At 47.1% G+C, this 27,851-nt stretch overlaps 1 protein-coding gene across 2 annotated transcripts in view; it reads right to left on the reverse strand.

Moving 5' to 3' along the window:
• Positions 1–26,319, reverse strand: part of GPC3 (glypican 3) — a 141,162-nt gene extending 114,843 nt beyond the window's left edge. The window contains exons 1-2 of one of the 2 annotated variants that reach the window (XM_077185984.1): positions 25,994–26,319; positions 17,183–17,344 (exon numbers count right to left, since the gene is read on the reverse strand). In XM_077185984.1, coding sequence (XP_077042099.1) covers positions 17,183–17,344; positions 25,994–26,156 — 325 coding nt within the window. In that variant the 5' untranslated portion in view covers positions 26,157–26,319. Of the gene's footprint in view, positions 1–17,182; positions 17,345–20,140; positions 20,299–25,993 lie in introns of those variants that run through there. The other variant, XM_077185985.1, reaches the window with a different exon arrangement.
• Positions 26,320–27,851: the final 1,532 nt, after the last annotated feature.

The raw sequence follows: 27,851 nt of genomic DNA on the forward strand, positions 1-27,851 counted from the left end.
CCATATTTTATCTCCATTTCTTCTTGAAGACCACTTGAAGAAATAAAATGGAAATTTGAATATCCTGTCTCACAATTTTTTCTCCCATGCTCCACTACACCTGAAGGGCCACCAGAACCATGGGCAAAGATACTTATGCCTATACCTTCAGGTTCTTCCTTCCCACATTTTTTTTTGTTTTTTGCTGTGATGCTGAGACCACAGTTCTTTGCATGCTCATCAACACACACCTGTTTCTTTGCATCCCCTGTTTTGTCCATACTCAACTCTGTCACCTCTTCACACCTGGACTGCAAACCCCAGAGAGAAGCAAGACCAGACACCACCAACACTGTCCCAGATAGGGGCTGGGTAGAAACACTTGTGTGTGTATTTATAAGCCAATGCTACCTCATGGCAATTCATGTGGACAAGCTGTCCCTAATCCCAGATTTCAGCAAGAACTCGAATTATCCTTTTCCTTAGTCCTACTGCAAAGCTCCCTGATGATCCCTTCCTTTCAAAGGACAAAAGGAAAACCAACACTGAAAAGGTCACAAAGGATTAACAGCACAGCCCTTTGGTATTTTGCCTCCTCTTGTGCTTTTTACTGAGTCTCTAACTCTTAAGAAGCGCATGCAAGCACCAAGCCCAGCTGTTTTCCCCATTTTACTCACACACACTCCTCAGGGCAGCACACAAAGAGCTGTACATGGTGTATCTCTGCATGGAGGGGAACAGAGACACAGAATATCACAGAAGAGCAGAAAAAGTCATAGTCTGTTAACTGTAATTAGAGAAAAACCAAATTTATGAAGCAAATAAACTTGGATGTGTGTTAGCTCTATACCATAAGTGCACAGAAGGTAATGCCTTCTGAGGAGTTTCCATTGCTCCCTGATAATCCATGCTTAATTAGATCTTTCTACCTTAATGCAGATTTCCTCTCCCTGATGTTCCTGCTGTCCTTCCACACCTCACCCTTGCCCCTTTACGTCTTCTGACAGGAGCCCACCACAACGGGCAAAGTGCCAACATAATTAATTTTTCAGTAAAAGCCAAGTTGTTGTTTTCTCAGAAACGTTTTACACTTCAGAAAACGTCAGAAATGTCAGAGTCCATAAGCAGAAACAAAATCAGAGATCTGCTTCCCTATTAATACTGCATGACCTCCTCAGCCACCTCACTCTGGGAGGGGAAGACAGCGGGAGGGGGCCAGGGAGCCAAGCAGTGTCAGCCACTGGCTGGTTAGAAAAGCAAACACAAATTAAATGCAAGGAGCACCAAACCAAATGCCTCTGCCTTGAGAGCAGGCTGAAAAGCTGCATGCTGCTCAGAAGAAGGGGCATGCAAAGCCCAGAGGAGAGCAGAGTGGCAAGGCTTGATCCTCAGGGCTCAATCAGCCTTCAGTTCCTTCTTTGACGCTTCTGCACGCAGAGGTGGCAACCCAAAATTACAGCTGTCTGCAGAGAGGATGAAGGAAAGTGCTGTGTTGACTCTGCTTGTCTCAGAGGGATCCCTGAAGCCTCCCCTCAGTGCCCACCCAAGACAAGGCAGGGAGTCATCTTCAGAAAAAACACACGGCAGTACTGATTTCTGTCCCCTGCCACCCCTGAGCTCTGCTGCTGCTGCTTTACTGCGACCTCAGCTCCAGCACGAGCACAAACACCCTGCCCGGAGCCTGCAAACACATCACAGTGACTTATGGGCCCTCTCAGACCTCTACAGAGGCACAAAAGGAGAAATATCTCTGCTTCCCCAGGAGAGCTGGGACACAACGGGCATTGAAGGTGCAGGACACCAACCCCATTTCCACTGGAGTTTTACAGCCCTAAAGATCCAAGGGCTCAGTCATCACCCAATTTCATCATTTGTTGTAGATGATGGCCAGAAGTACCAAAATGTGTACAAACAGGGCAAGATTGCCTCTTACCCAGAGCAACTCAACATTTTAGTATTGCTTAAAAATCAAAGAACCACAGAACCTTTAGGCTGGAAAAGCCCTCCTAAGATCAGGTCCAACTGCTGAGCCAGCAATGACAAGTCACACTAAACCATGTCCCCAAGCACCAGACCTACATGATTTTTAAATCCCTCATGGGATAGTGACTCAAATACTCCCCTGGGCCACCTGCTCCAAATGAAGCTTTGCTCCAGCCTGCTGGGGATCCTTACACTTTTTATTGTTCCAAGAACCACAAGCATCAACACTGCTGACAGAACTGAGCAGTGCTTTCTCCACAAAAGGGTGACATGGGGCTCCACTTGGGCTACTGCAGCACCTTCTCTGCAGCTCCTGTTACAGAAAAAAAATCACATCTTTTCTTTCTTTTCTTCCTCCATTTCTCCTCTCCTCTGAGCACACTAAGGAATTCTAAACATTTTCTGGCACATTCATAGTGTTTAGAGTCAAGTCCTTGAACAGGTGATCATTTTTCAGCCCTTAAACTAAGTTCCCTTGCTGGGTTAGTCCCCAAAGGGTTTAGAAAATGGCATTGAATGGAAAAATACCCACACATGCCTTAATTTGCTTATACTGACTCCTGGAGCATCACAAACACAAATGAAAAAAGAGGCAGAGCCATTTACAATATTGGAAGACAACTTTTCTTTACAAATGCACCAGCAAATAAGTAATAAACTCAAAGTTATGAAAGATTTGCTTATGATCAAGGTTTTGTTTTGTTCATCTCTTACACAGACTGCTTACAGGATGAATAAAACAACATCACAGGCACCTGAGGTCTACATGGCCACAGCAGGTACAGCTCACACAGACCCAGCTGAGAGGAAGTGACATATCCAGAGGATAAAAAACCTCTCACATTGCACAAGCAAACTCACTTTAACTGCAGCTTTGAGTCCTTTCCAAATCCCTGAATGAACGCTCACACTTCAGAGCAGCATAAGAGCTTTCTTGCAAGAGACATTTAGATTAGATATCATAACTGATTACAGGAAGAGCTGGTAGCCCTGCTTATTACAGTTGCCTGATGCTTCTGATCTTTAGCCCCTATTCCTACTTACCTATAATTTTGCCAAACCCTAACCATCTGGACTGCAACTTCATGTGCCTTTTGTCTGCCTCAGGAAAATTTTAATTTCAGCCAAAACAGTTCAACTGCTTCTAAGAACAAGGCAGAGAAGAAAGATTTATCTTTCCTTTTTTTGCCTACAGTAAGAAATCCTGCTGACCTTTTCTTTAATTAGCTAAAACATTTCCCAGACTTTGAAACAGAGCTCAGCTTTTGACAGGATTTTGTTCAAGTGTGTATACACATGAACTTTTTGGTCACAATTTGGGGGTGTGGTCGAGTTTGGTGCATTTTTGCTGTATCTTCAGAAACACACCCAGATGCAAATCATTTTTGTCATGAGAGCGGGAGATAGAATAAGAGTTGAATTTTTTTTTTTTATTAACAACCTTGAAAGCTCCCACTTTTTAAAAGAGAGCCCAGGGCCTGGTGCATTAATGCTTCTTTTTATTAAGTTGAAGACCAAGTGGAAGGACTCAAAGCTGGACACTGCCCCTCCAGCTCTTTGCCTTGCCAGTTTCAGAGGACCAAAAGCGTGTGCTGTAAAAGGCAGCTTTAGCCAAAGAAGCTGAATCCAAGACCTAAAACTTGAATATCCATTGTTACACTACAGTGAACACAAACTTAAAAGGTCTTCATTAGGGTCCTTCTGAATTCTATTTTTTCTACCTGTGAATGAAATGTGCTACTGGTCAGTGGTGAGCATATGAAGCAGGACAACAATAAAGTACTCACATGCAACTGAAAATTTTGAAGAATTCTATCTTTAGGTGTCATTTTAAAGCATTCAAAAATAGACATCAAACAACAAGGAGAAAGAAAACAACTCATTAAGGGACATTCATCCAGTGCCTTTACACAAGGGAAGAAGCTTATGGGAAAACACATGAAGCTATAATTAAAGGCTGTACTCCAATGCACAAAAAACCAAATTGAGGTTGCAGAGATTGCCCGGTTTGTTCATAATCTCTATAAATTTTTCACCCTCAATGATGTCCCAATACAGTTTTCTGGACACAATTTTGTGATCTAGCTGTTGGTGTGAGATGAGTCCAGGAGGATCAACATGCATCTGGAGAGGTTACTTACTTCCAGCTCTGCATCTTCCAGATGCATTTCAGGACCAAATATTTACCTACTAGTGAGTCTAATTATTTTTCATGCTTATGTCACAATGAAGCATCACAAGCTAGACAAAGAAATAGGTTCCAACCTCTCTCCAGTTCAAACACTGCCTTCTCATTTGATGTGAAGCATTTGCTTTTATTTAACACTGGTAATGCAGTGCACTTTATAGAGCATCTTAAAGGTAAAAATCTATGCAACCTAGTAAAAAAATAGCATTATACTGTCCATTACTTCCAGAAGCAGATTCTGAATCACATCCCTTAGAAAATGAACCATTTCTTCAAATGTCAAACACATTGTTTACTCCTCACTGGTAGCAAAATGTGATGTACAAGGTTAACAATATAATTTCCAGATGATTCTCTAAACAAACAATCTATGAACAAAGCAAGAAGGGAGAAAAAGTAACTTATCACCTCCAGCTTTAAAGCTGCTGCAAATTCCAACATACAAGTGCCATCTCTCAACCAACACAGAAGAGCTGCTCAATATGGAAGCACACCTTTAGTCTTTCTTCAGAAACCACAAAGCTCATTCCCAAGGACAGCGAAGGCTCCGTCGGTGCTTTTCAAGGCAGATCCTTCCCCCTTCTCAAGGCTGCCCCCCTGAATGCAGGCACCCCCTTCCTTGCAGCCCTGCAGCCTCACAGGAGCTGCAGCAGCAGCGTCACCCCCAGTCCCTGCAGTGCCAGCAGCACCTCAGCCCCATCCTGGGGGCCACCCCCGAGGAACCCAGCACAGCTGGGCAGCTGTGAGCCCACAGCAAGCCAGGAGGTGCTGGGCTGTTCCTGCAGGCTCCTGCAGAGCCTGACAGAGTTCAGGCCATGCCCCAGCAGCACACCACCATCCCCCTGCTGGGCAAGGTGAAACATATAAATATGATAAACATATAAATATTATTGCCTGTCAAAAGATAAGCATATGTTTATATCATAAACATAGAAATATGATTGCCTGGCAAAAGACTTTGAGAATATAGAACTTATAAGTGAGATTGAAATGAAAGCAAGCTTTGAGATACCTCAGTTTACTGAACAACTGGAAAACAATGGCATGGCCAGCTGAAGGTAATCCCCTTTTGATGGAACAACACCCTCTGCTTGCAGACAGGCCCCAGGGTCAGAGCAGACCCTACTAGCTTGGAAGAAGGGGACCAAAGAGGAGTTTTTAGGGTTTAAAATGTAACACAGTATGGTAATGTAATGATTCTTACAGGCTGTATGTAAATGCTATAGTATTTGTATCTTGTACTAGATTGGTTAGTGAGAATTAGAATATTCAACACAGAAGATGATTTTTTATGTTGTAATGGGAACCTCACTCTCTTACCCTCTTATCCTCTCTCTCTCTCATCCTCTGTGTACCACTGTCTTTACTTCTCTCAGGCCTGCTCTGAGCTGTGGCTGGCAGCTCCCAGCAGGGCCCTGCACCCAGGCCCTTTGCAATAAACCCCAAGTTCCACAGCCTGGCTGCAGAGATGTCTCATCTCCATCTGTCCCAACGCTCCTACATCCCCCTCCTGCTGTCCCTCACTTCTACAGAGGGTGAATTCCAGCACACAGCTCACCAAGTGTAAGAACCAGGACATTCCTCTGGCTGCTCTGGAGGACTCGAGACCCTGGCAGGGGGCTCAGAGACCTTGGCACTGAGTCAAGGACACCTGTGCCTTCCATTCTAACCCATGGAAACAATTACCAACTTTGTGTGATGAGTTACAAGCCATGAGGGTTTGAATAGAATGGTAGTGAATTTGCCACAGGGTGGAAAAGTAGAATTTAGGGGTTTTTAGGATGGGGGTTCAAGAAGCAAGATGGAGGAATCTGGGCGTGTTCTGTCCTCCTCCTTCTTGTCCTCCATCTTCTGCTGTGATGGTGGCAGGTCTGGATTAGTTTGGAGTAGAGACAGACTGTCTAACATGGATGATAGGTATTGGAGAATTATTGTAAATAAAGTACACGTAGTTTTTAGCATAAAAAGATAACACTGCCCTGAGGGCAGTCAGTGGGAAAGAATTGATGGGCAGTTGGTTTGACCAGTGTGGTTGGAGAGGTGGCAATTTCATCCTCCAGTCCATGGTCACCTTTGGAATTCTGTAAATATCAGGAATTAAATGTGCCTTTTTTGCCTTGGACATCTCAGCATGTGACTGTCGTTCATTTCATGTCATATTGCACCAGTCCAACACCATCCTGCCACCACAGAGCCCTTTGCAGAGACAGAAAGGTCACCAGCCCTCCCCTGCTCCACAAGAAGCTGAGCACAACTATTCACTGTCCACTGCTGGGCTCCTGGGTTTCCTCAGCCAAAACAAAGTCCGAGTTTTCAATGTGTCTCACTGACATCTGAACAGAGGCCAGCTCCCTGTGACTGAAGTGTTTGCTGGAAGCAGAAATGCTGTGCAAGAGATTCAGCACTCTTCTTGTCATTTTTCTCTTTAGACAACACTCTGGTTTTTGGGTTTTTTTAATGTCTTATCTGCACAAGAGGAGGCTTAGCTGCAGAGCCCCCCCAGCCCCGCTGAGGGGGGACAATGCCTGACACAATCACAGGTGACAATCCCCGAGGCCACCCCCCAGCTCTCAGTGAGCACCCACCATTCCCACAGGTCTCACAAGGAGGGGGATCGTGGCTGTGCAGCTGGACACTGCAGAGCAAGCACTCCCCTGACAGCATAAAAAACAACCTTAAAAGCCTCATCCAGAGGGAAGCTGTGCACCTAAATCAACCAGCACAGATTTCCACAGGACAAATGGGAGCTCTGACCCTGTCATGATCTGGGCTGGCATTCTCAGCTGAAGGACCAGGGATGCTATTTGCTTCCATTTAAAGAACTATTTTGAATTTATGAGCCAATATTTAAGAACAGTTGATAGCCCACTTTCATGGCAGACTCAAGCAGATTGAAATAATTTCATAATTAAAAGGCAGTAAAAGCATGTGTGTCATTTCAATATAATTCCTCAGAAATTCAGTAGCAATCTGATTTTATTTTTTTAATGAGATAGATAAGAGAGTATGCATTGATCTGATTAGTCTTCACATTCTTTCCTCCTTTTAATGTAAACCAATCTCCTTACATAGATTAGTAGGCCTATTTAATTTCCTTTCCCTAGAAAAAGGAACATCATTTTTCACTGTGATCATAATAGGAATTTGACCAATACAAATACACTGCATTACTGCAATCTGTTACTCACCAATTTCCTTCAAAAGGAGTGAGTGCCAAAGCTGTGAGCTGTAATCCTAGAGACACAGCCTTACGGTTCTCTACTGCTTTTAAAATTGCTTCTTTATGGCACTCAGTCATAGATTTTTTTACTTGAAGATGACAAATTTGGGAAGAGCTAATCAGCAAAAGAATTCATTTGCAATTGATCTACACTGCTCTTTGTTTTGCCTTGTCTCAGAGGGTTGGTTTTTTTAATCTTCACTTGCTAAGCAACAGGTTTGTGGGGATTTTTTCTCCCAAGAACACATTCAGATGATTTCTTTCCAATTAAGTTTTGGGGTTTTTTTTTAAATAGTAGCAGATTAAACATGCAGTGCTTCCCACATGTAATCTGCCATAGAAGATGCATTAATTCCTAAATGCAATACTTCAGAAGATGCATTAATTCCTAAATGCAATCCTTCATGCAAATAGCTTTACTTTCACACATCAGAACTTTCCCTCATCTCCTGTGCGTCCCTGGCTGCCACACACAAACCCAGATGTGCTTCTCTGAGCAGCCAGTGTGGCACAGGACACAATCCAGCACCCATCAAGAGCACCTAAATAAGCCCAGCCACTGTGCACACCCCAGCAATCACAGATTCCATCCAGCACTCTCTGGAAGTGTTCAAAATCCACATGGATGTGGCACTTGGGGACAAGGGTTAGTGGTGGGCCTGGCAGTGCTGGCTTAAGGGCTGGATTCAATGAGCTTAAAGGTCTTTTCCAACCTAAATGATTCCATGATTCCTATGACAGCTGCACTCTGAGGGCTGCAAGCACACACAGCAACAGGTACTGCATGTCCCAGTGGGCCTGGATGGAAGGGACTCCTCCAGGTAATTCTGCTTTCCACAGTGCAGCCTGCATCCCCTTCACAGCTGCAGGAGAAAAACCTAAACTCAAATATACTGTTTGAGAAACAAGCACAGAAGATCCCACATCCCTCAGCATCTCTCCACCATCCACGCCAGACATACCTGCTTTACTTTCTAGTGAGCAGTAATAAATCTGCCACAAGCACCTCTTTGATACCAAAAGCAAAGTGGAGAGCTCTGCCTCTTCTGGGCTAAGGGAATAATGCCAATTTCAAACTACTCAATTTCACATGAGTAGTGGAAAGTTTGACCAAGGCACTGCTATGATTTTTTTTGAACATTTTAAGTATAAAACCCACACTTGAAAACTGGATTGTCAGTGCCTTCAGAGTGTCCAAAAGTTACACTTTTGCATGCACCAGATAATCCAGGAGGCATTGCCAGCCACACACACTCCTGAGGAAAGCTGTCATCTGTCCTCACTGTCTGAGTGGTGTTTTTCACAGATTAATATACTTTCACAGTAGAATGAAAGATTATAAATTGCTAAAATTGATTTCACATCAGTGGTGAAGTCAGAGTGAGTAACACACCTGAGGTGACCCAGTCTGCTCAGGGGAACGTGAAACCACAGTGTATTGACAGTTTAATTGGCTCAGCAAGAGTTCATTTCCCTCAGATGAAATGCACCATTGGCCATTTTATCACTGTATCTTATTGCTGCTTTAAAAGTGAAGCAGATGACAATCTAGCAAAATGTTTTCGTTACAGAGACAGCCCCTGTCTTTATTGCTAGGTGCTGGCTTCCTTCCCCCTTCCCTCCCCAGCAAACACAAACGAGCTCTTGTTTGCATTTTAAGCACTTTGCAGGACGAGAATGCCTCTATATATCCTTGCAGGACAAGTGATGGAAGATGCTGCTGTGCCCATTTCTGTACTGGAACTACAAAGGATAAAACACAAATATTCAACAGCACCAAGCAGTTCTATAAATACCACATTCAAGGGTAACATGACATTTATATCACCTTACTGCAAGCTAAAGAGATGTCTTTTGACTGCTTTATAGCGTTGGGAGGCATTTAAAGAACGTTAGTACTTGAACTATCAAAAGATGATAACTTGGAGCTCAGAAGGTAATTACAGCAAACAGCCACTTGTGGAAGCAGGAGATGTGGAGGAACAGGGAGCCCTCTCTCCCTGCTGTCTCACAGCTCAGGCAGGGAGTGCAGGCAGAGCATGGTTCAGAGATGGGACAGAGGCAGCACCACCACACGGACGTGGAGAAGGTGCATGAGGGGCCACGGGTACCCCAGCAAGGCCGAGCTCCTCCTGCAGGGCCAGACTGGAGAAGCTGCATGAGGGGCCACGGGTACCCCAGCAAGGCCGAGCTCCTCCTGCAGGGCCAGACTGGAGAAGCTGCATGAGGTGCCACGGGTACCCCAGCAAGGCCGAGCTCCTCCTGCAGGGCCAGACCCTCCCCATCCAGGTCTGCGTTCCCTGTGGGGCTGCAGCGTTCATGGCAGGGAGCAGCCCCAGGTGCACACAGCCAATTCCTCCCTCACCCCCCAGGAGGAGGAAAGCACCAGCCCCGTCCACAGCACAAAAGCAGCAGCAGAGCTGGCAGGGGACAGCCCCCAGCAGCAGAAGGCACAGACATCCAGGAGCTCCCCACACACCCTGAACTGGGGGCCCTGGGCCCAGACACCAAGTGCCATGCTTAAAAACTGCTGAAGCAGCACACAGGCAGTTACAAAAAGCCCCTTATTAACCTCCAAGCCTCATTTCACCCAAGAGGGGAAGGACGTCAGCAGGGTTTAATTGCAGGGCAGAAACAGAGGCTGATGCAGGGAGGGAGCTCAACCACACACAGCTCCCCACTGCTGCACCCCTCAAGCCATGAAGGCACCAAAAGCAAGGGCTGGGGGGCCAGGGGTGTCTCCTACCACACAATTTGGTGTTCTGTGGACATGCCAGAGGGCATGCTAACTCATGCTGCTAACTCTCTGCAAAGGGCATAACACAGAATCTTCCTGCAGCAGTCAACAAACAGATGCACGGAAATGCAGGTGGGAGCATGGGAGGCCATGGGTGAGGGGATGCATTGCACAGCTCAGGGGGGATGCAGGGAAACAGCAGCCAAAGCCAACGAGGTCCCTCCTGCAAGGAGACACCCCAGAGACATGCCAAGTTCTCCACTATGAGCAGGGCTGTCCAAGATGCACCAGGATTTTGGGAAATCGTGGGAAATGGGAGCACTGTGGTACGGGCTGAGGCAGGAGGGAGCCCCACACCTCAGGCTCAGCATCATGAGAGGTTCCTCTGAGGGAGGACCCATTCAGCACCCCCAGAGCCCCATATGCTGCATGCCAGTGCTGAGCTGGCAGTGAAACTTCAGGCAATGAGAGGAAGAAACAAAAGCAAAACCAAACATCTTTCAAAATATCCCTTCCCGGTAGCATGCACTGTCATGCAGTTCTTCCAGAGCCATGGTTTATGTGGCTCAGGAGGGCAGTTTCATGCCCTAACTCCTGCATGATGGATTTTACAATTTGTTAAAGAAACTCATCAATCCTCAGCAGTCATTTTTAATGCCCAGAGCCTCCACAAACTCCTGCATTTTGCTGATCCCCCAATTTCAAATCATTTGAAATTGCTGCTACTATTACAGCTCTGCTCCTAAAGCTAAGCATTATGGCACACTCCAGACTTCCAGCTTCGTGTGCTGGTGTAATAAACAGATTAACTGTGATTTATGAACAATAAGTTCTGGTTATTTGAAAGGAAACATTACCTCCCTAGACCAATTCTGACAACCAGAGATCTCTCATTATGCAGACATTATTTCCACCTACCCGTAATCATTGGTTTAGAGCATCATTTTTGACCTGGTAAATGTATCACCACAGTTTTCCACTACAAACTTTGTGCATCCAAAGCATCTGGCAGGAAGCTCCACCAAAGGCAGAACACCAGCCTGAATTGACCCAGCGAGACAATTCCTATTTGAAATTCAAGTTATTAAAAAAAGATAATATTAAAGCAACAACAAATTAAAAAGCTTTTCCAGAGAAGGGCCACAGTGGAGACAGGTGCATCACAGAAGGGTCCAGCAAGACTCCAGTTAGCAGAGGACTCATTAGAAAGAGGAATGCTAAGATGATACAGAGATCTGTTTTCTGACCTTATTTACTTGTAAAGTCTAATAAGAGCTTTAATATTCTCTTCCAAAAAAAGGATTCATTCTTTTGAGTCCACTCTAAAATGTCAGCTTAGTATTATACAAGCCCACAAGCAGGAGTTGACATTTTCACATGCACTTTTCACCTGAAGCTACTAAACTAACCACCCCACTCAGGATACTTTCAAGTCATGCTGAGCATCACTTTATACATTTATTCAGTTAATTTCAATCACTTTCCTCCTGTTTAGGAAAGCTGAGCAGCCCTGCACACTGGTTAGACAGCCAAGCCCATCCTCACAGCACAGCTGTACCCTGCTGGTCACATCTCCCCAGTCCCAGCACCTCTCACCTCCACATTCACAAACAGTTATTGACTTTCCAAGGCAGAGACTTCTCCCACCTGCCCCATATCACCTCCTCCCTCCCCAACACACCACGGGCAACAATGCAGGGCTGAAGTCCACCCAAGGCTCTCCCTACCACCAACACCTGAAAAACCTTCCTGAATTATCAAAACTTAATTGGCTTAAAGACCCTGGAGTATTAAACTATTCCAAATGATGAGACAAGCTCTGCTGGGCAGTGCTGGTTATCAATGGTGCTTAATGTGCAAAAGCTCCCATCACACAGCCCAATCTCTTCTCACCTAATTGCTACGTGTATCTTGGATTTACCTGTGCAAGGCATAATTAGTAAAGATAAAATTCTTTATACACTTAAACCTCTTTAATAGAATAAAAGAAATCTCAGCTCCCTCACCTTGACTCTAACATAGTAACACAGGCTCTTGAAAAATGAAAAGCCTTGAAGGATTTGGAATAAGAAACTTGGAGAGACAATCGCTAATCTTTTATCTTCCAGACTTCAAGCAGAATCAAGTTCTTCAAAGAAAACCCAATAAAGCCCAGACATTTTCATCATAACAAAATAAATAATTCAGTCATACTTTAGAGGACTCCAACATTAGGATTGGCTATTTGATATATTTGTGGCTTAGGTGCCTCTAAACTGATTAAGGATAACCTGATAGAAGCTTGCAATGTCAGAACTGCCTTCATTCCTGACAGATATGAATGGACAGTGTAAATAACTATAAATAACCAAAATGGCTGCATTTATGCCTAATGGAGGATTTACAGCCTTCAGAGCTGCCTGGTAGGACTAAGAGTTACAGCTCTGCCTTTATCCTACCACAGCACACAAGGAGAGATGAATTGACACCCTCCCCACAGCAGCTGCTCTGCCAGAACTACCAAGGGCCCTATCCAGAGGAGAAAAGGAACAGGATTCTCCCAAGAATAAGAAAATAAACATGTACAGGCAGGTTTTTTGGTGTTGATTTATTATGGCCTTCCTAGAAACCACTGTGAAGCACACATCCCACAAGCCCCTCAAATCTCTGTAGCCCCCGCAAGTTTCCCCCGACACAGCTTTTGTTATTTTCCAGCTGCAGAAGGGAAGATGCCACTGGCTTTGAGGGAACAGACCAGATCTTCATTTACCCCTCCAGGTCTCCACCAAGGGGGCCCCCACTGCAGCATCCCAGGCAACTTTTCCATTTTGGGTTACTGCACTCCTAACCTTCCCCCCATCCACCACATTCCCAAAGCTCCAGCAGCAGCGCAGCCCCACAGGAGCTCTTTGGGAAGTGGATGGACGCAAATTCTGCCCCCACACAAGCACTGGGGCAGCCCAGTTCAGGGTCAGGAACAGCCACACTTTGTGTCTCACGATTTACACCACTGCTGGGGGATCCCAGAGCCACTGACACACCCAGCAGCTCTGTGTTGGCACCATGTGGAAAATCCCTCCAGGATAGGGCTGGCACCAGCAGAAGGGGCTGCAGAGAGGCAGCACCAGATCCTGCTGTTCACTTATTTGAGCCATCACTTAAAATACTGGAACAGCTCTCTCCAGGAGCTCTCTGTGCAGAAGCAGCCCCTCACAGTCAGCTCCTCTCCTGTTCCTGCTGCTGTTCTCACTCGATGGAAGGGGAGATTACCAGGAAATCTGACACCAAGAATGGGTGCAGATGTTCCCCTTCTCTCACAGGTCCTTCTGTGCTAAATTGTGTTACCATCTTCCCCCTTTTTCAAGTACCTTTTCCCTTGAACAGAGTACTGGTAGGAATGTACCACAAAAGCTGCAGGTGAGCAGCTGCTAAAGCTTTAAGTTTCTGTTATCCACAGAGCAATGTGGCCAATATGCAGGACAAGAAATCAAGTGACCGTTCAAAAGCAAATTCCCAATCTTGGGAAGCAGGAGGAATCAGGCTGATAAACAGACACACAAGCCAACCCCAGGGAACAGAGCTCTTCAGTGAGAGGAAGGGGACATGAAGAACCACCACACTGGTATTTTCCTGCTCAAGTTTACTTTTCACAAAGTTGAGCCATTCAGATCTAATGTTTAGGAAATCAAAATAATTCATTGAAGTGGTTTTTTTGTTGTCATTGTTTCAATAGGAAAAGACTAGATGGTGGCAGGGCCAGAAATTCCCTCACTGAAAAAAGCAAAGATGAAACATCAGAAGAAAAAGAGGGGGAAAGCAAATCAAAGGCAAGGTTCTCACCATTCCCTCCAGCAGCTGAGTTGCACAAACTACTGGTTAGTTTGGATGAGAACATTCAGCAATACACATGACAAAAACACGAGCAGTTCTGAGGTGATGGGTTCATCCCAGCTTCAGAGCTGAGAACCCCAACCAGGAGGTACCAGCATGGATACACCAAGGAAAAGCAAAAAAACTGCCCACAAAAAAAAATCCTGGAGTAAGATTTAACTGCAGTCAAGGCAGCCACAATCCACTTTAACTGTCAAACACAGCAAGTTTCCAAAAGATTAAATCACTACTTAAATCATCTTCATAATTTTAAAAAATGCCTCCGAGATAAGACCAGGAGCTAATTGTACCATTTAAATTTAGTGAAGAGAGGATTTTTTTGGTTGGGATTTTTCCTTCTTAACTGCAATAAAGAAGAAGCCCAAGGGTCTAAAACTAATAATCTAATAAACTTTCCTAAGTGAACATTGTAACAGATAGGCCTGGATGAGATTTCCTGTAAATGCCAGACAATTTCCCTTGATCTTTATCACCAGAGATGCTGCTCTACCTTCAGCAGGAAGAAATTAAATTTGGTGCAAAATAATAACATCTGGGTGAGATTCTGCTTGTCAGACTAGCAGTCCCTTTAGATGCCAGGGTAAAGATATTGAAATTAACTCTGAAGGGTTTCACATTTGTGTTTTTAATATGAGTGGTTGAGCTGTGTTTCCATACCAACACATTTCCCCTCTCTGGAGAGAGATGCAATTACCCATCCTCTGCACTGGGTCCCCAGACTAGGGGTCTGACCCAAAGCCACATCGGGAGCTCTTTTCCCTGCCAGAGCACATCTCAGAGTTGGCATTGCTTCCAGCTCTCCCAGAGCCACAGGGAGTCTGCCCCCAGGACTGCAGGAGATGCTCAGGGGCCACTGGGGCTCCTCCTCCCTGCTCACTCCAGCATCCCCCAGTGGTGCCCTGCCAGGGGCATCCTGCACAATTCCTACAGCTGGAACAGCCTCTGGCATTGCAGCCATCAAAATGCTCTTAAGCAAGCAGCAATCAAAAGACCAACCTATTTTAAAAAGTGCTCTTCTGCAAACTTCCAGACTAATTTTCAAGATAACAAAAGTAAATGGTGTTCAAAGTCTAATGAATCGTCCTTCCAAGTCCAAAACACTTTATACAAGATAATTAAAGTGAGCTCCTCAATGGTTCCAGCTAGGAATTCCTCCTCTGCAACAGGATTGCAAACTATTTTTAGTCACTTTAGAGCTTTTTTAATAAGCAGAAGTGGTCAGAAAATGTTCAATTAAATGCTTTTCTTCCCCACCATCAAGAATGGCAATTCCATATGCCAGGGTTTCTCAGAATAACTTCAGCTTCAAAACCCCTGCACAGGTCCCTGGGCCAGGGTAGAAATAACAGTTAAAAAAAAAAAAAAAAAAAGGGGGGGGGGATAATAAAATCTAAGCAAAGGATTCAACTCTCTCCAGAAAGTTCAGAGCCAGAGCACCCAACTGCTGGGCACAACCTGCAGTTCCACAGGGTGTCATTCCCACACACAATAAAAACTAATAAATAACAATATAAATAGATAACTAAAAAATAACAATAAAAACTAATAAAAACTAATGCTGCAGTTTCTGTCAAATGGGAAGGAAGGAGGCACAGTTTAGTCTGTATTCCACCCAGGTTATTCACCATTTCTGAAGCTGGTCCACATCTCCAATGCCTAGGAAACCAATCTTTCATTACTTTTACTCCATTCAGGTTATTAGAATTGGATCTTAATGGTAACTGCATTAAGAATTACTGGGGGGGAAAAATGTGCTGTTATCTCCTCAGCAATTCATTTGATCTTACATTGAGAAAAACAACATATTAAACTTCATCAGTCCGTTGTGGCCCAGAACAGAACTCTGCCCTGATCCCACAGGCTTCAGCAGGTCTTGGGTCTTGCTATTAGTGAGGCATAAACAAAAATAAATCAATTATTCTGCAAAAATATCATCATGAAGGAAAAAACGCTTGGTTGCCCATGACTTCTTTTTTAAATACAGGCAAAAACACCATTAATACAGAATGATGGAACCTCAATAGGACAGCACTCAACAAATAAGCAATCATTTCACTGCACATTAACCATGAGGCCCTAAAAAAATTATTGCAGATTTAAGTGGCACAAACTAGTGTGTATCAACACTAAAAAAAATATCTAAAGATCCATTTTGCAAAAAAACCCAAGCAAACAAACAAAACCATCATATTATCACTAGAAAGAGAGCTGCCCCAGACAGCAGAGCACAGGGGCACCAATACTCAAATACCCCATGGGGCAGCAGGGAGCACATTTGGGAACCAGCAGCCTCTGCCACCTTTCCCACAGAATAACCAACTTTGTTGTGCAGTGGATAACAAGAAAAATACACACAGCTGAGGCAGATCTCACCAAGCATTACACTGACCTGACAACCAGATCACCTCACTGCAGCCCATATTTTGGGACTGACAGAGTCAGACCAGACAATACTTCAATACTTGCACAGAAATTTTAATGCTTGGAAAGGTTGGATTTTTGGGTTTTTTTTTTTTTTTTTTAATTTGTACCTCAAGAAGTTTAGCCTTTAAATTTCCATTCATCCTTAAAGCTGCAGGAATATTTAAGACAAGCCCTGCAGAGCAACCATACAGCAAACCAGGTATATTCCTAATCATAAACAAGCATATACAATATCTACAAACACATGAAAACAAGCAAACAGAAAGCTCCCAGCCACTTGCACTTCCAATTGCCCAGTGCTGAGGAAGAGGAGCAGAAATGCTGCCTCCTCCTGCAGGGGACTGGAGCACCCCCAATGCTCACTGTCATATTTTCTGAAAAACCCCTTCACCAGGATTTCTTCTCCTGGGAAGCTGAGAGGCCTCACAGAAAAATGAAAACAATAATTATCTGATTTGCTCCTCCTGTGTTTTGCTGCTGTGGAATGTGGTCTGGAGATTGTTTACCAACAGGTGCACGTTTGATTGGCTTCATGTGAATTGCTTTTACTTAATGACCAATCACCATCAGGTGTCAGACTCAGAAGTTGGTCACCAGTTTTTTATTAGTATCTTGTTAAGCCTTCTGCTGCATCCTTTCTCCATTCTTCAGTATAGTTTCAGTACAGCATTCTTTAATATAATATAGTAATGTATAATAATAAATTAGCCTTCTAAGAACATGGAGTCAGATCCATCAATTCCTGCTTTGTCCTGGGGACCCCAAAAATACCAGAGCTCACCTTGGAAGACAGCAGCATTCTGGATGACCAGGAATTTCAGCTCCATGCTGGCAGACTGCAGCAGCTGCTCCATGTTCAGCCGTGCAGCTGCCTGGTACTTCTCCTCCATCTTCCTCGTGCAGCACGTGGAGCCCTTGGGGACACAGACCTGCAGATCAGTCCCTGCAGAGGCACAGGAGAAACACACAATTCACATTAGGAGAGGAAACCGACTCCAAGCATCACCGTGGCCAGCAATTACTGCTTGGGCAAATTGATGGCATTTCTGGCATTTGTCCTGAGCAAGCAGCTTGGCCAAAGGGAAGGGTGGGTAAGGCAGAGCCCAGATTGCTGAGCAGTGGCTCCTGAGAGCTGTGCCTGCTCCAGCTCCCACACACCCCAAGCACTGATGTGCCAGTGCCAAGCAGGGCGATCCCAGCCTCACCCTGCTGTCCCCTGTCTGCCCACTGCAGGGAGGAGTCAGTGAGGGCAGGAAAGGTGGAGTGGGAGCTGTAAAACAGAGACAGGATTTGAGGCTGTGGATTTACAGTGAATAGAGCAATGGATGGAGTACATCAAGGAGGATAGGCTTGTGATTTGCATAAAGACTTGAAGTAATTTGGAAGTAACAGTGCTATTTGCCTGCAATTTCTACCCTATTGTATCCCCAGCAACAACAGTTATAGCAGAAGGACACAACTATAATGATTTACTTGGCTTTTTAGTTGTCTTTTAAATTGTACATCAATGTCCCCATGCAATCCTTCCTCCATTGCAACAGGCAAAGCACAAATTGCTTCACTGGTGGCTGTCCCAGTGCAGAGGGACAGATCCTGAGGGATGCTCTGAGCACTGCACAAGGCAAGAGCCTCTTCAGCAGCGCCTTCACTCATTCAGCAGGATGGGACAATAGCCAAGGGACAAAGGCCAGAGGGACACCACTTGCTCTGGAATCTCCAGCACTGCTCAGTGATACTCAACTTCTTTTTTTGACATTCCCAAAGCATTTATTCATAGGGAAAGTAGACAACTTCAAGAGAAGTGTTGTTAGCTAAAAACAAAATCTGGGGAAGAAAATAGAAATCTTTCTAGGCTCAGACAAGAGAAGATGAAACAGAAGAGCTGGAAGTAGCAGCAATAAAAGGCCCCATCTTCCATCAACTTTTAAGAGCAAACTGAGGCCCCAAACACACAAGCAGAGCAACAAGCTCGTATCAAAGCAAACAGCTCTCCTTATGCAAAACACATCTAATCTGATGCTGCTCTTAGAAACTCAAACAGCAAAAACCAGCCATTAAAAATGGCTATCCAGGGCCAGAGAATAGCCAGCACCCACATTTTTCTGTCTGCCACCCAAGCTGCATCATGCCCAAAAAAAAGCAGTTCCCCGCTAGGTTCAGCTCTGCCAGGAACCTGGACTGGGAAGCAGTCCCAGGCCAGTGACCAACAGCCCTGAGAGAGTGAAGGCTCCTCACACCTCTCACTCTGCCTTCCTGCTGGTTATAGAGGGTTTTTCCTCAGTAAAAGCTACTTTGGTAATTTACATCTTTGCTCTGTAAGGATTATGCTTCCTTTCAGGTTCCTGTCTTTTCTCCTTCACAAGAGTCTTTTACCACATCCACTCCCTCCCTAATTACTAGAAAGTGTCAAAAGTCACTTTTGCAAGTGTAGTCTAGAAGAACAGGATTAATATTAATGTCAGTTCAATCATGTGCCTCCTGAAGAAGAGCCATGCACAGTGCCAAGGGAAAACCAGTCAGGGCTCAGGAGCAGCGACTGCAGAAATCCTCCTCCCTCCAGCCCCATCCCTTCCCTGGCACAGCATGGGAAAAGGAACATGAAACACTTCATCTACAACATGCATTGCATGTGGGGGAAGGAGATTTAACCAGTGCAGACCCCGCTGCTGGAAAAAAAAAAACTCATGCAAAGAGGGAGAGAGGGTCCACACCCCCATCCTGGCTCCATCACTCCCCACTGCCTCAGTTTCCCCTTCTGCAAAGCAGGATGCCCAACAAGTTCCTTCCTCAAGCCCTCTGGCACAGAACCAGCACCACCAACATCTCAAGCTCAAGCCTCAGTGATTTGTGAACTCACCCACTCCAGAGGAGCACAGCGACAGGTATTTCATGCATTGAAAAAATAAAAGGGACCATAAAACCACGTAACAGCAAGATACTGCATTAATGAGAGAAGCAGTTGTATAACAGCAAGTTAAAAGAGGTTTAAGAGGTTTTTTAAAGTCAAACCCAACTCAATTTACACCACGAGAAGGCTTAGCATGGTCTCTTTAACACTACAGTACACCCATAAATTTCTTTTTAATACAAAGCTTATTTCCTCCTACATTTATTATATTAGGACACATTTCAAATTATGAAATAAAAATCCTTCCATGATTAATGGAAATACCAATATAGAAAATCTGAGAGTTGGCAATTAAGAGGTCTCTGCAAGTTAAAGCCAAGGATAGGAAGCAGCAAGGTCATCTACTCACATCCCATCCTTCTTTTTAGCCAATTAAGCCAACTTCTCCCCTTAAATGGATCTTTATTTTTGTGCAGTAAAAAGACAGGCACATGCTGTATCAGAGCAATCACAGAGGAGGAGGAAAAAGCCTGGGAATTAACTCAGCTCCAAAGGTTTTACAGAGACAGCCAACTAACACAGTAAGAAACGTCATGGTAAACACAACAGGACAACACAGGCAGGGCAGGCTCTTGGAAGGTACCAGGGACAAGCTCCTTCTTGGCACAGTGCTGCTACAGAGGGACAGGGAGTGGGGGCCTGGCTCCCATCTGCCAGCTCTTTTCTGTGTATGGCTCTCCCAGATGGCGAGCTGGCTCAAACACTCCATCCCCAAATCCCCCAGCAGCAGCAGGGACGGGAGGTTTCAATGCCAGTCCCCCAGGAGCCGCTAACCCACCCCGCCGACCCCAGCCCCACAGACACAGATGGAACAGAGACAAAGCTTTTGACCTGCAAATGTATTTGGGGTTTACTCATGCCATTGCTCGAAGGAGCCTCTCCTGCACTCAGCTGCAGCCCCCCAGGAGCCCCAGGGGCTCGCAGGCCACGCGCGAAGGATGCGGGGACGCCTGGGAACGCTCAGCAAGCCCACGGAGCAGACACCAGCAGCAAAGGAATTAGGGTGCCACACGTTCCTGCCTCCAAAAAAATGCACGGGAAAAGGTCCTGTGAGTCATCAAATCCTACCTCAGCCTCCCAATCCACCCCCTCTGAGCATTTTATCTAACACAAACACCTCCAGCCTACTCCGGCTTGTGAGATAGCAAAGCCCATTCCACTGCCTAATGGCCCTTCACTGTTAAGACCGTTTTTATCTCCCAACCTACACAACCCCTTTTTCTTAAAGTTTCAAGTCATTACACCTTGTAATGCCAGTCTCAGCCCTTGCAAACAACCTTGCTATAAATCACTACAAACTCATTTTCAGAAAGAAAGTGTCCCTCAAATTACTGCAACCGTTTTATTAAATTGCATTTGGATGCTCTCGTACCAATCTTGGCAAGATTAGTGAGATGATGAGATGCCAAGCACAGCAGCCTGACCCTCTGACACCCAACTCCCACGGCTGAGCAGGCACTGGCTGCAGCCCCTTCCATGGGTGCAGGAGCATCAGGCTCCATCAGAACCGAGCCATTTATGCCATCTTGGGGAGCAGCAGTGTAAATGCTCCAGCAATTTTGCATAGGCTCCCAGCTGACAGAAATAAACTCCAAAGCAGCACTAATTTCAGTAGCACCCTGCCTCTTCCTCCTCCCGACAGGGAATTTTTAGTGGCAGCGAATTTAAACCATTACATTTGACTTTGATGTACAATTATTCCCGCAGATAGGTGGTGAGTACAGCAGAAGTGAAAATCATTTCAGTGGATTAAATGTCAAAAATAAAAACCCTCAAGATCATCTACGGGGAGTTGTGCACTCCTTCACAAGGCTGAAGGATTTTCCTTTGATTTTAAGCATCCCAGGATAGCTTCAGCCCTGTCATCAGATACAGGCAGGCAAGCTGTGCACGCTGCCTTCCCACCCAGATCCAATGGCAGCTTAAATCAGATTAACATTCCCCCCAAACTTACCCCAGGCATTGCCAAAATAAGAACCTGTCCCTGCTTAAGGCCACATTCCTGCAGCCTCCTCCCCACGTGAGGGGGCTCTGCTACTCCATGCAGCGGCACCTTCACCTTCTGCAGTCTGCAAGTGTCAGAGGAGTTCCTCCCACCCTCTTCACTCACCAGTTTGGTACTATTACCCACAAGAAATATGCTGGTTTGGGTCAATTTGCCTCCTCCAATTGTTTTACAACCAGCGTCATGCTTTAAATAGATAAAAGCAGTGACTCAACATTTAAATATAGTGGATTTTCCCCCAGCTTTTTCAATACTTTTTTATTAAGAACCTTTTAAATTACGTGATTAGGGGGTTGTACATCTGTCAGTGCCTTTTAATGCTCGGCATCTAGGGGGAGGAAAAGGAAATGCAACTGTTTAGAACCCAGATTTAATGCTGATCTTTATAAACCTAATTAAAGAGATATAAATTATAAACCAACTCATTCAATAGGTGATTTAAGTTGGAACAGTATGCATAGTACATGGGATATTTATTACTGCTTAATTATCCTTTATTTTCTATTCCATCTTGTGTTTCACAAGACCATCTGACTCTGGATTCCTCCCCTGGTCTTACAATGTTGGCCAGATGATTCTCATGCAAATCTAACCCCCTATAAAACCACATCTTTTAAAAGAAGACATTACAGTGAAAAATAGGTTTTACAGAGTAAAAGTTTCCTCCTAACAAATGTACAAACACTGTCATCAATGGAGTTAACTTTGGGCACCCACTCCCCCCACACAGATTTGTTACAGTCACATGCACACATCCCACAGCCATTCCAAAGACCAGGAAGAACACTGTTCAGGATGTTGTTAAAGTTAACCCCTGGGAAAAAAAAATAAAATTAATGATCTCACTATAAAACCACTGCCTGGGGAGGTTACTAAATTTTAGGGTTCTGCTCCTGCTCTCAACTATCAAGAGAGCAACTTGCAGGCCTGAAATAATTAAGAACAGAAAACTCAATTATCTAGTAAACTAAGCTTTTAAACCACCGTGCTAAGCTAAATGGAAAGGCTGCACAGGGAGGAGCATCATTAGTCCCACTCAGGAAAAACAGAATAAAAGAGCAGGAGTACAAAGGGAACCAGCTCATGAGCAAAGGTACGTTGAGTTCAGCAGGAAGAGTTGGGATTTTTAATTTTTAAACTGCACATTCGCACACACCAGCTGCCAAAAAAAAAAAAAGAGAAGAAAGCTTGACATGCTCAGCCAGCCACTTGTAAAGCATTACACCTCAACTCCAAAAGGTTAATCTCCTATTTTCTTAGGGTGAATCCATATTTACTTCCATCAAAGAAAATGAACAAAAAGCTGGAAATAACACTTTGCTGCAGGAGAAGGAAAACAGACCTGCCAGCAGATATTTCTGTCAAGATAAATATTCCTCACTTTTCCACTGTTCCAGAGCAGAGGCACCCATCCCCTGTCCCCATCCTGCCAAGGCACCAGCTCACCCCTTCCCCTCTACCCAAGGCCCCAGCCCAATTACCTGTCACCACCAATACAGAGAAACCCAAATGGCAGAGAGGAGAGAAAAACAGAGCAGCAGAAATGGAAATTCAAGGTGCTGTTTACAGATAGGAAAAATTATGCAGAGAAAAGACAAATAGGGGAAGAAAACCAAGACAGGCAACATAGCAAAAAGAGAATTTAATTATTACTGAGCACGAAGCTACCCCAGCACAGAAGCACAGGCTGGCTCAGGAGCTGGCATTCAGTCTCATCTTCATCAAAGCCCAGGACAAGCACTCTCCCATCACCCTGCCTTCACTCTCTCCAGCACAAGATCTCTGATCCAGGTCCAGTCAAGGTGGTGCCACGAATTACACCCTCCCACTCCTCAGAACAGCCAGCCACAGCTGACAGCAGTCAGGCTTTGCTGTTCCCCACCTCTAAGCTGGCCAAAGCACACTCCAGAGTGACACAATCCTGGTCCCCACGCTGTAGGACCAGAGGAGCTTCTCAGTGCCTGGTGCACACCCACAGCTACTCCCAGAACATCAACACTGCTCACGAAAGAGCACCACACTTCCCTCCCATTTAACAGAATTGCCTTTTTTTTGGTTTTTCTTTAAATTAGAAGTGTGGTCTCTGTCTATTTCAGAGCTCTCCTACGGAGCTTGCTGTGCCCATGTCCCTCAGCCCACGCTCTGCTGATGCAGTAAAACTGAGCCGTGGGACATTTCTCCTGAGCGTGCTGCAACTCAGCAGCATTTCCACTACTTACTCCTTCAGCAGCAACTGCTCATAATGCAAAATGGGACTTCCAGAAACAATTACGTCAAAAAAAAGAAAATCCACTTTTTAAATAAGTTGTTTAACTATAGTTTCTCCAGGGTGGTGTGATCCATTGGGAAAGGTTCTCAGAATTGATTCCATGGTGATTTGTGGCTGGGAACTCCAAAACTTTTTTTAATTGACAGATGTATGAAAGGAAAAAAAAGTAATAAACAGATGCCTGGAAAAAAATCCTTGAGTGATGTTTCCCTATTACAGAGATTTATGCAGCTGCTACTAGGAGAAGCAAGTGCTCTGAAGTGTAATTACCACACAGAGTCATGCAAGATGGGCCAGATCCAAGGTATAAACAAGCAGTCATTGCTTTAATTATGATCAAGTTTATGTACTTAGGCAAATGTAAAATCCACTTTCGATTTGATATGTGGGAACTTTATCATTGTAACAAGCTGGAAGCATTCACTTGAAACACCAGCCCTGTTAGGAGGTATTGATCCAGCTGCCCACAGGCTCTGCAGAGAGCACAGGGCTCCTTACTCCTCCTGGCTATCAGGGATGCACCTGGGGCTCACAGGGCAGGGAGAACCTGAGGAACCCCAGCAACTTGAACCCTGCTGGGAAGGGAGGATACCAGGGCAAAAACACCCACTGCAATCACAGCCAGGCCAGGCCAGGGGATGCTGCTGCTTTCTGGGGAAGGATTGATCCCATTGCAGCACGGCAGCCCCTCAATACAATGGGAGCCATTCTCCAGGAACCTGCCCACCCCTCCATCATCTCCCTGGAGTGTGCAAAAACACACTCAGCAAAGTTACTTAGGAATCAAAGCAAGAATCTCACTGGCTTTCAAAGAAACAACTTCCTTCTGACAAACAGAATTTGTCAATTCAGTGGTGATAAGAGCAGCTCTTTCCTGCAACTCCTCATGCAAACATTTCACTGGAAAGCATTTCCAGTGCCACTTCCTTACTGACCAGGAGACTGAGGCCGTGTGGGACAGAGGGAGAAGAGATGCTGCTCCTGCACTGGTCTGAAAGGAGCATTAAGTGTTGAAATTTACACGAGAAGAGAATGTAAGGACAGGGAGGGATAGGAAAGGTACACTCTCACCAGGACTTACAGCTAAACTCTCCTCATATCTCTCACAGCTCTTGATAAGCTGAGGCATTGCTACAGTCCTACAGACCAAAAGACTTGGGATTTACAGCAGCCACAGCACCTCGCAGTGCCAGCTCTGGGCACCCCATTTCCCCCTCGCTCCCTCTCCAGAGCTGCAGCAGCTCACGGCTGAAGGACCCCCTGTGCGACACCGAATGCAAGAAACCAAACTCAACACATCGTTATTAAAAGCAGGCACCGCTGGCGATGATCTCATTGCACCTCCCCTGCCTGTCACGTTTGCCTGTTATCTCTTCCTTTTCATACTTTGATCACAAGCTTTTCAGGGCAGGCGTTCTCGGCTGCGTGTTGAGCCCAACACAGCAGCACCGAGCTCTCAGGCGGCTCCGGAACGCAGCCATCAACCCGATCCGTCTGTGTGCACACACTACCAGCACACAGCCGCCCACCGACACTCCTTAGCCCCCAAAAAGCTGCAAAGAACCTTTAAAAAGCAAAGAATTCAAGTATTCCGCTTACATTTTAAAATAGGAACGAGGCATATGTAGAGAAAGCAGCCTCGCAGGGGGTAGGTGGTGAGGTTTGGTGCGGTACCACCCGGCAGCCACCTGTAATGGGAACTGCAGAGCAGAGTAACATCGCTCCCAGACCCGTCAGGCTCGCACCCCGCACGGTTCCCGCACAGCCCGGGGAGCGCCGCGCTGCCTCCCTCCAGCCCCATCCTCCGCAGCTGCGGGTTGAGGGATGAGGGTTTGGATGCTGTCGGAGCAGCCCTACAGGGCGGGATTGCCTCGGACCCCGGCACACCTCGGGCAAAGGAAAGCGGCTCTGGGGAACCGGGACCTGCAGAGCCGTGACGGGCGCACGGAGACTCCGCTGGCCGGCGGGGACACCGCGAGCTGCCGGGGACCGCGCACCGGACCCCGACAGCGGCAAGCGAGGACGGGGCGGGCTGGTCCCTCCGGCAGCGCCGCGGCTCTGCCCGACAGCCCGAGCTCACCTCGGCCACCCGGGGTGAAAAACCCTCCGGAACAAACCGAGCGCAATAAAGACCCGTTCTCCAGCGGGCTCCCATTGCCGCGACGTAATCACCGGCTCCGTGTTATCCGCACATCCGAGGCGCCGAACGCGGCAGCCGCTGCCGCCGGGGGAAGGCAGCTCCCCGCGGGAGAGCGGGCAGCCCGCACCGGGCTCCGCAGCGTCCCGCAGCCGCACGGCGACCCCCGCCCGCAGCCCCGGCTCCAGGCACTGCAGCCGCTTCGCCCCGCACCCGAACGGCCCCGGTGAGACAACGACGGCCGGCCGGACACCACGGGGAAGGCGCTCTCACCTGGCACGGGGCTCTCGGGCACCCACTTGGCTCCGGGCTGCAGCACCTGGAAGGCGGCGCGGACCGGGCGGCAGGCGGCTTCCCCGGCCGGCTGCGCGGCCCCCGGGGCACCGAGCAGCGCGGCCGCCAGCAGCGGCAGCAGCACTCCGCCGCTCCCCGACATCCTCCCGGGCCGGCGGGGCGCTCCTCTAGGCGCTGCCAGCGGGCATGCCCGCCGTGCCGGGACGCGCCGGGACCGGGAGCAGCGAGCGGAGCTCGGCCCGCGCCTCGCGCGGCGCTCCCGGGGCGCCGGTCCCGGCCCCGCGCGCTGCCCCGCCCCGGCCCTGATTGGCGCCCGCCCCCCGCCCGCGGGAAACTCGCCCCGCGCGCGGCACCGCCCCGGCGCTCATTGGGCCCCGCGGGGCTGCCCCGCCCACCCCGCGCCACGCCCGCCACGCCCCGCGCCGCACCTGTGCGCGCCCTCCCGCCCGGTACCGGTACCGGCACCGACCCCGACCCTGATTCCGGCACCGATCCTGATCCTGGCACCGACACCGACCCTGATCCCGACACCGAACCCTGATCCCGACACTGACCCTGATCCCGACACCGAACCCTGATCCCGGCACGGACACTGATCCCGGCACCGGCACAGCCGCAGGCTCACCCCGCTCGCAGCGCCGCTCCCGGTGCCCCCTCGCTCGGTGCCTGTGCGGTGCCCACCCTGCGTAGCCCCACGCGTGCACCTGCCGTGGGAGGTGGGGTGCGCGGTGCCCGGTTTGCAGGGGTGGCGTGAGTTCACAGGGCTGCACCGAGAGTGAATAGAGCGTCTCTTGAGCCCTTGCCAGCCAGGGCTGCAAGGGAGGGCGAGGTTCCACGCACTGCACCAGAGCCTTCCCGTGAGGCCGAGGGACGGAGTGGGACACACCTGGAAGCTCCGCCATGAGGGCGGAGTGGTGCTGAGTGCGGGGCTGTAAGCACCACTGAGCCCCCTGGGCAGCACTGCAGCCTGGAGAGCCCAGTCTCCAGAATGCCCAGGAATGCCACGGGTCTGGGGCGCTGCTGGCTGTGCACAGGACAAATCACCAGAGGAGCTACCTGGAAACAGGCAGCTCTACATGAGCAGGTTGTGCTCCTCCAGCACAAGCATTTCTGCACCAGTTTCCAGATGCAGTCATTAGGAACGCCTCGCTCACTGAGCTGAAGGTCCCCCAGGGTCTCACAGGCCTGGTCAGATCCTGTGTCCCCCAGCTGAAAGGACATTCCAGCTCCATCTCACCATCAAAAGACCCTAAATACCAACATTGCACCCTCAGCTGGAATGGGCCCACGCTGCTCATCACTCAGCAAGCAGCTGCACAAAGTGGGAAGCAAGAAGGTGGGGTGAGGAAAGGCTCTATTTAAAACAGCAAGGGTCGTGTATGAAAAACTGCCAAAATAGTGACTGCCCTGGCAGTCTCCTCATTGCTCGCCCCCAGCCTGCACCATGCACAGAAAAACAATGACAGAGCAAGTACAAGCAGAAGAACAGAAGAAAAATCTATTTAAAATTTCCAGCGCAAATGCAGGATCAAATTATTGCTAATGGCTCGCTACCAGCTCTTTTTCACTCTGAAATTTTGAACAGGGGTGAAAAATGGAAGTCCAAGCTGTGTATTTGTTCTAGGAAAATGCCTGCCAGGGAGAGATTGTTAAAATATATTATGGATATGCGTCTAATAAGCTGGAATGTGCAACATGTCTCGTTGGTTAATGGATTGTCGGAGCCTGTTGCTGTCCACAGACTGCACTATTTATTATCCCTTTATTGTTTCTAGTAAGCATGACTGACAAAATTCCCATTAACCGGGCAGCAAAAAGTCCTGCTTTGCAGGAATTC

This window comes from Agelaius phoeniceus, chromosome 14, assembly GCF_051311805.1.
Source record: "Agelaius phoeniceus isolate bAgePho1 chromosome 14, bAgePho1.hap1, whole genome shotgun sequence".
NCBI classification, from domain to species: domain Eukaryota; kingdom Metazoa; phylum Chordata; class Aves; order Passeriformes; family Icteridae; genus Agelaius; species Agelaius phoeniceus.